An 8,812-nucleotide genomic window follows, 5' to 3' on the forward strand; every position below is an offset into this window, starting at 1 on the left:
TGCTCCATTGTCATTAAAACAATTTTAAAAGCAGTTTCTATCAGACTATACCGTCATGGTTGACAGCTGGCACAGTGGCTCCAGCATTGCTAAGGTCATATATTAACCACCTGTAGATATGCTGCGAGAGCCCCCTTCCCTCATTCCAAAATACTTATTATTATTATTATTATTTATTTCTTAGCAGACGCCCTTATCCAGGGCGACTTACAATTGTTACAAGATATCACATTATACATTATTTCACATTATACAGATATCACATTATTTTTACATACAATTACCCATTTATACAGTTGGGTTTTTACTGGAGCAATCTAGGTAAAGTACCTTGCTCAAGGGTACAACAGCAGTGTCCCCCACCTGGGATTGAACCCACGACCCTCCGGTCAAGAGTCCAGAGCCCTAACCACTACTCCACACTGCTGCCCTAACGGGGTACTTTAAACTCGTGGGTGTCGCCCTTATTTTGTCTCAGCCATTGTTGTGCTTGTTTGCTATAATAAACTTTGCATACAAAAATAGGTCTAGTTGTTCTAAAGGATGAAACACATGCATACTGACATACAACAGGCATACCGAAAACCAGTTTCTTGCAGTGCTAAGATATTAAATACATTACACACAGTAAGACAGATGTGGGGTCCCCAGGACCAGGGATAGGAGGCCCTGCCCTAGGGTGACAAAATGGCTCAATTTTTGTTAGGGACAGTTACATGTTTTCCACTTGTGTCGCAAAGCATTCTGGTGTCTTTTACCTGCAAGCCCTGTATCTCTGCAGACCATAGCATCTGCAATAAAACTGCTCAAAACTGTGGGTTGTTTGTGAGATAAGGTTGCTGCAATCTCTCCTGCAATCTGGCCTAATTACAATCTTTCTCAAGGTCACATGGCTCACCGTGTCTGAGTTTCTTCTGTTTAAAACAGAGGAAAAAATCAGAAGTGATGCATGTTGCTCAACAAGAAAATGAAGGTCTTAACTGCAGCTGTGTGGGTTCTTGGGTTATTTGTGTCTTCTGTTCAAGGTAAGGATGAGCATTGGCATATCTTCCTTTCCACAGAATTGCACATTAGTCGCAATATATAAGGTTCTGTATGGTAGTATTCAAAAAACCTTTATGGCATTAAATTATACAGCAATATCTGCATGAAATTACATTGATAAATGCGCTTTATTTGCTCTTATCTGCCCCCTATTTTACTGCATTTAATCCTGTACTTCAGAGTACTGCAATCTGCCAAGTGTTTAATCTGTAGTAGTTTGTAGTTAATCATATCCTGATGTAACTATCACTGTTATCTGCTGTATTATTGAATTGTATTTTGTCACACTTGTACTTGCTTGAACCAAAGTCATTGTATTTATCTTGCTCTTAGTGTACTGTAACACTTGAAATGCATTTGCTTACGATTGTAAGTCGCCCTGGATAAGGGCGTCTGCTAAGAAATGAAATAATAATAATAATTAAAAATACGTTAAAAAAAAAAAAAAAGTATTTTCAAATTTTAAAAAGGTGCTGACAAAATAAAGCAATGCTTTAAGAGACTTGGGACAGAGGGTAGGAGAAACTTCTTTGCACAGAGAGTGTTAAGGGGATGGAATGGCTGGACTTGCCTTGCTGCTGAATCATTGGCACCTTTTTAAGTGTGGAGATCAAGCGGCTACTGGAACTGGACGAGCACCGATGGGCTGAATGCTCTCCTCTGTTTGATACATTTTCCCTTTTAACTGACAGGGAAGGAGGATTGTGACCCTCACATTGAAACTCTGCAGAAGACGCTGCTGGTGAGGCAAGGGGACGGGTTCAATCTGAGCTGCAGCTCCCCTTTCTGCACTCACTCCCCGTTCCTTCTGTACTGGTGCAAGGAGGAGCAATCCCTGGCCCAGAGCGATCGGCACAGCCTTCACTCCAGCAACGGCACCCACACAGCAACCCTGAGAGTGCGCTCAGCCACAGAGCAACACAGCGGGCATTACCTGTGCCAAGCGAGGAAACAGCAAGCCCAGACTTCATCTGCCATGGGCAACATCGTCCATGTACTGGTAACAGGTAGGGCAGCCCAGGGGTATTCCATTGGTTAAGCAGGGCAGGACTGGTGAGACATCCCGTTTAGGAGGCTGTGTCGTCCAGTGGTTAAAGAAAAGGGCTTGTAACCAGGAGGTCCCCGGTTCAAATCCCACCTCCGCCACAGACTCATTGTGTGACCCTGAGCAAGTCACTTAACCTCCTTGTGCTCCGTCTTTCGGGTGAGACGTAATTGTAAGTGACTGCAGTTGATGCATAGTTCACACACCCTAGTCTCTGTAAGTCGCCTTGGATAAAGGCGTCTGCTAAATAAACTAATAATAATAATAATAATAATAATAATAATAATAATAATAATAATAATAATAATAATAGTCTTCCCAGAGAGCCTTCTCAAAGTGTCCCATAGTAAAAGCAGAGTGTAATAAAGAATCTTGAATCCATGGCAGAGCATAGACAAGCATTGTAAAGCACAAAGAGGTGTAGTAAAGCATAGACAAGCATTGTAAAGCACAGAGAGGTATAGTAAAGCACAGAGAGGTCTGGTAAAGCATAGGGAAGCATTGTAAAGCACTGATCAAGTCAGCTCCGTGTGTTGTCGTTACAACAGAAATGTAATGTTACTTTTTAAAACCGTTGAGACAGTTTGTGTACTTGATTGTACTGATCTCTGTAGCAGAAAGCACAAGGAATCCAAAAAGAGAGCCGGATTTGTACATTATGTTTATAACAGCATCTTCAGCGTCTCAGTTTGAGTGGTAAGATAAGCCACAGGTAATTAACCCACTTTACTGGATCTTCCTGCCAGACTTTAAGGTCAACGTCTCTGATTATGACGTGGAGGTGAGCGAGGGCGACTCGGTATCAGTCAACTGCTCGGCCACCTTTCATGCTGATGTTAAACAGGAGGTGAGCTTGTACTGGAGCAGGGAGCGGTGCAACGAATCAGGCTCTGCTATCGGGAACCAGACCCTGGGAGAGGGGCAGAGCCGGTCCTCCCTGGAACTCTCCCCCATCACAGTGGAGGATGCTGGGGACTATTACTGCTGTGCCTCCCTGGCGACGGAGAGCCCCAGTGAGGAGAGCAGGAGGGTCCGGGTACAGGTGACGGGTACGTTTACAGAACCATCCTTTTCACCCTTTAGTAACTGAAGCGGGAGGGGATCTAGCCTAAGCGTGTGCTTCAATATTGGCCATATATATATATATATATTTTTTTGGTCTTACTTCTGAAAGTGGAAACGTTTGTCAAAGAATATATCATCTGAATAAAAATGAATAAATGTGCAGATTATGTTTCATTCAAGCGTTTGAAAGGGTTTGGTAGTTTTGCAGCAGCTGTCTCATTGGAGAGGTAACTGAACAGAGGTTATGTTTGGGATTGAATGCTGAATAAAGAGGTTCATGTTAAAGGCGGCTTCATATTGACGTCAATAAGATTAAGTTTCCCATAGTAAAAACATAGCAAAGTGTAACAAAGCACAGTGAAAGCATGGTAAAGCACAGGGAAGCATGGTAAAGCACAGGGAAGCATGGTAAAGCACAGGGAAGCATGGTAAAGCATAGGGAAGCATGGTAAAGCACAGGGAAGCATGGTAAAGCACAGGGAAGCATAGTAAAGCACAGGGAAGCATGGTAAAGCACAGGGAAGCATGGTAAAGCACAGGGAAGCATGGTAAAGCACAGGGAAGCATGGTAAAGCACAGGGAAGCATTGTACAATCCAGCAATGCATGGTATAGAATAGCAATAAAAATTACAAACCTGGATAAACAGTATAACCATGGGAAAAGCATGGGGGAGAACTGCAGGAATACTGTGGTAAACTTTATAAGGGCAGGGTTATTATTAAATGGCCTTAAAGAGTAAGTAGCGGGGTTCTGAAAAATCTAGCGTTACCCATTCCCACCTGCTGCTACAACTGTTTAAATAACGTACCTGTCATTTTTCTTTTCATTGTTAACATCCTGACAACTTTTTACACTTATAACTTTAAAGTCTGTTTCAAAGCTCTTTTCAAAGTGTCTGCTCTAGTGCACCGATAGTGTCAGGATTATTGCCCACATTGTCAAACAGGTAACACAGTAATAACAATCCATGATGTGGTACGCTCTACCTGCACTGATTTAGAGAACAGATCTCAAACTCCAGTGCACTAGAGCAGACATTTTGAAAAGAGCTTTGAAACAGACTTTACATTTACAGATGTAATAAAATGACAGGTTATTTAAAGTGCTGTAGCAACGCGTGGGGACGCACAACGTTATATATTTTTTCGGAACCCCGCTGTTTACTCTTTAATTGTGAAGTAGCTTCAGTACTCTGATTCACGGATAACCCGGGCTGTGCTTTCTCCCGCAGGAATGAGATCTGGAGGCGAGATTATCCTGCTGTCCCTTGTCCTTGCTAAAGCTGCTGTCTTCATTATATTCGTCAACTTGAGCGTCTGCATGTCCTGCACAAAGGCATGCTAGGAGCTGGATTCTTATGATAAAAGAAATGCATTCTAATAAAGAATTATTCCAAATTAAAAAATAAATGCAAAAGTAATGTTTTTCATCTTTATTAAAAACAGATATATTTACGGTATATTGCAAGAGTCGGTTATTTACAGCAATAAATCCTCCTGACTGTAACCCTAATTCCCTTTTTCACCATATCGAATAAAAGTAAATAATACAGGGCTAGGAAAGGGAACTTTGCATGTTTCTCAAAGAGGTCAGTCCTGCTTGAGTCAGCTACATTTATAACAACTGCTTCTTAATCAAGTAAGCTGGTGGCCACAATAGAGAAACCACAACCACGCAGGTCAGAACAATGGGTCATCTTAAAGATTTAGCGCCATGCATTTTAATAAATAGTTCTTACACACTGTAGTAATATTTAAGAGACTTATTAACTTATAAGCCCATGTTAATAGAATATAATTAACAAAACTGAAAAAGTTCCTGAGCCTGGAAATGTCATTGATAAGGGACGTGTTCAAATGAAATTTGAGTCAGCATGCTGTATTTCGGTAGCATTTTGTAAAACGTCTTTGAGGAATGAGAAATCATTTTTATTTTAGATAATTGCCGGTTTGACTCCTTTTGTTTAACTGTGGAGAAACAACACTGGTTGCTTTACTGTTGATTATTCATAATGAGAGATTGGTGGGGGTGGGGGGAGGGCAAAAACAAGTGGGGGCAGAAAAAAACAGGTGTGTTAAAAACACGTCTCTGACCACATTCACTTCCTGTTTGACTATAACTGTTTACTGTTTTGCCCAAACACTTCCTGTTTGACCGTTACCACTTCCTGTTTGATCCTAACCACTACCTTACTAGTTTTAGGCACCAGGTTTCCTACATTTATACAGTACGAATCCACTGAGGTGGAATAACTGTTTCCCACTTTTCCATTGTATCTTACAAAGACCACACCTCTGATCAATAGTCCTTTTGCTCACTTGGCCACAGCTTGGCCCCTCTGCTGTCATGGTACACCTTGAGGCCTAAGTGCTGGTATATTTGGTCCCGAGTGGTACTTCCAGTCCCGGGGCTCAAGGAGGTCCCTTTTCCCCGGGCATTGACAGCCGAGACCGGGCAGAGCGACTGCTGGAAACCCTGCCAATAAGAGAGTGGGAAATGCAAACCAGTGGACAGGAAGCTCAAGTGATCAGCGGTGTGATGGAGAAACGGAGAGGAGGGTCTGTCCGTGGAGGGCTGCGGTCCTGTGTAGAGCTCAGAGTGTGAGGCACGCTCCCCCTGTGCTAGGCTGGGATGGTCCCACACCCTCGATTCTGGGGGAGTCTCGTCTGTGGTTTTCGCGTCAGCCTCCTCCCTCTCTGCTGTGGCTCTGCCCTCCCGCTCTGCTGCGGCTGCGTTCTCTCTCGGGGCGACACCACGCTGGCCTTTGCGGAACTTGGCTCTCCTGTTCTTGAACCAGACCTGGAACAGAAGCGGGATATTCAATGGGGCTGAAAATACAAACAACACGATTCTCAATCCATCGCTCAGCAGTAACTCAGCACGAGTAGGATGCAAACCCGGCACACTCGCTGGCAATGTTTTTACTAGGTGAGCCGACGGGGGCCCCAAACTGCGGGCCGATATGTATATACATCATGGTCTTTACTCTTTACAGCGTAATGCAATCAGCATTGTGTTTGTGAAAGGACAGTAAGAGAGAGGCAGGCAGCCGGGCCGGCGTGGGATTGGGTTACCTGGATGCGAGCTTCTGGAAGGCTGATGCACAGAGCCAGCCTCTCTCTCATCACCACGTCGGGATACTGCGTCTTCTGAAAGGCCTTCTCCAGAGCCGCGAGCTGAGGGCCAGTGAACGCTGTCCTGCTGCGCCGCTGCTTCTGCTGGTCCCCGTAACGCGCCTCCAGAATCAACTCTGCAAAAACCCCACAGCGGCTGTCACGCTTTCAATTCACCCGGGCTTTCTTTTTGCATGTCCTCGGGATATTTTGTGGTGTTTGCGAGCATTCCGAGTGGCTCTGGGCTCCGTTTCTCCCAGATTAAGTTATTCTCATTTTCCTCTGCATGTACTAGGCTTACAGCTTGTCTGGAGAATCTAAGTGCCAGGCACTAAAAAGCCTTCGTCATTCCATTCAGATCATGTGATATATGCCCACCTTCTCCCTCTGTCTCTATAGATGTAGAGTAGGGCTGGTAGAGTTATGTTCACATGGTTTGAATGGAACCAGGCAGACAATTCAGTGCCTGCCAGTTAGGATTCCCTAGACAAGCTCAAAGCAAGGTAGACGCTGATAAATCTGATATGTTTTACAATTAGACACACATTTTTAAAGTGCCAGTTGTGTCAGATCTTACTGCTGTTTGCACAGTTTGTCAGGCTTTTACCATTCCAACACTGCTATGCTTTACAACAGCTTATATAACACAACTGTAATGGAGTTACAAACTTACTTGTTTTATTCTTGGAATGAGCATATTTTGGAGTGGGTATGCTTTACTTCTATAGCCAGTAGATGTGGACCACATTATTTTTTTTCCATGTTTACCATACTACTTTGTGATTTACTATGCTTTCCCATTTAATACTATTTTATATATTTTTTACTAAGCTTTACCACATTTTTCTGTGCTATTCATGGTCTCCATGGAACAGAACTGGAGATTTACCTGCCAATCTCTCTGCCACGGAAAAGGTGTGAATGGATGAGGGCGGGCCTTCCGACGGGTTTATCTGGTACTGCTCTGCCATCTGCTGGTGCAAGTTGCACATTACAGCCAAGGAGTTCATATTCTGGAGTGGGTATCCTCCACATCCCCCGTAGTAGTAAAGGGAATTCATGGTGCTGTTTTTCTGTTGTATCCTTAGCACAGGTTTCTTTTTAGAACAACAGTGACACCTGGTGGGGAAACATAAAAAATTGGTGAATTTGTCTTGGATCAGTTAAATGCAAAGTTTATAATATATATAATTTAATTCTATTCAGTTATTTATTTATTTATTTATTTATTAGCAGACACCATTATCCAGGGAGACTTACAATTGTTACTAGCAGTACAGTACTTCAAATAAATACTGATGCAAGAGCTTTATTAATAGCATGTTCATAATTGTTATTTATTATTATATTTGATTGATTTCAGAATAATTGGAACTTCAGTATGCCACTCAAATAGCACTGTTACTGGAATAATGCATCAACAAACCATGAATTGAAGTATTACAAAAATAGGAAAATATAACAGCATTGCATTTTGTGTGAACTACAAGCATACGTTTCATTTTTAATTTCAATTATAAGTATTTCCATAAACTGTTGATGCAGTATAGTACGGATAGGACATTTACAAAGAATACTGTATTATATTATAAATTATAGTAAATTATACAATTCTAAAATTATAATTATTAAATTACATTACAAACTATAAGAAACGTACAATTATACATGTGGTGACCAAATGGGATTCTGTTAAGAATGCTTTTTTGACTGAAGTACACATGTACTATAATACATATACTACATTTCTTTAGCTTAAGAAATGTTCAACAGCAAAATAAAAAAAAGCATATTGAAAAGTTACAGTTTATTGCTATTTAAAGTTAAAACGCATTGAACGTTTATTAAAACAGTCTATCCACCAGGAATAAGAAAAGGTACCTTTTTTCCCAGCGCTGCTATCCACTATTCCTCTCCTAGTTCGTTGTCCGTTCAGTTTTTGGAACTAGTCCACGAAGTAATGTCCTGATCCTGGATTAAAGTTCTCTCCTCACTCTTCTCACCCTCGGCTATTTAAGAAGCATTAACTTCAGCTTCCCTCCACCATTAGCCAATAGAAAGAGAGGCATTATCCTGGATTAGGGAGGATAAAGAAGAGGGGGGGGGGAGGGGCTGGGGGCCCCCCGAGTTTTTGAACCTATAGAACTCAAAGGGATTTGAGTTTAATGAGAGCCCCGCTGTATTCCACATTAAAACAATTAAGACAATGGGGGCTTCCTAATCTCACAGCCCAGGAAGATTAGAAAAAAAACAGACAAGCTTCTTCTTTTTTCTCTCTCTCTCTTTGGGTTTGTTTTGCTAACTGGGGGGCTTTAGTTTGGCCCCAAATTCTCCTCTAAAGAGATTCCCAAACAACTCCTATTGTCCCGTACTTAGCTGCCAGTGCCCCGTCTTGAGAAAGTTTTTTTTTTTTTTGGTAAATATAAACGCAGGCAGTATTTCAGGACAAGTGGCGATGCAATGCTATTGTTCTGAATTAAGGGGCTATGGTAGCACCAGGGCAGATACAGTGGTACTGTCATTAGATATAACATGGCATCTCA

At 42.2% G+C, this 8,812-nt stretch overlaps 2 protein-coding genes across 2 annotated transcripts; one reads left to right on the forward strand and one right to left on the reverse strand.

Moving 5' to 3' along the window:
• Positions 1 to 899: 899 nt before the first annotated feature.
• LOC117966190 (uncharacterized) lies at positions 900 to 4,609 on the forward strand. Its single transcript, XM_034911762.2, has 4 exons — positions 900 to 1,025; positions 1,737 to 2,051; positions 2,836 to 3,138; positions 4,388 to 4,609. Exons 1-4 carry the CDS (start codon positions 950 to 952, stop codon positions 4,498 to 4,500), a joined length of 807 nt encoding a protein of 268 aa, XP_034767653.2. The 5' UTR covers positions 900 to 949; the 3' UTR covers positions 4,501 to 4,609.
• Positions 4,596 to 8,244, reverse strand: LOC117401235 (diencephalon/mesencephalon homeobox protein 1). The gene is made up of 4 exons (XM_034001776.3): positions 8,151 to 8,244; positions 7,159 to 7,388; positions 6,231 to 6,406; positions 4,596 to 5,955 (listed from the first exon to the last, which is right to left on the reverse strand). The coding sequence occupies exons 2-4, from the start codon at positions 7,328 to 7,330 to the stop codon at positions 5,455 to 5,457; spliced, it is 849 nt and encodes a 282-aa protein (XP_033857667.3). The 5' UTR covers positions 7,331 to 7,388; positions 8,151 to 8,244; the 3' UTR covers positions 4,596 to 5,454.
• Positions 8,245 to 8,812: the final 568 nt, after the last annotated feature.

The sequence above is a fragment of the Acipenser ruthenus genome, chromosome 47 (genome assembly GCF_902713425.1).
Source record: "Acipenser ruthenus chromosome 47, fAciRut3.2 maternal haplotype, whole genome shotgun sequence".
Taxonomy (NCBI): Eukaryota; Metazoa; Chordata; class Actinopteri; order Acipenseriformes; family Acipenseridae; genus Acipenser; species Acipenser ruthenus.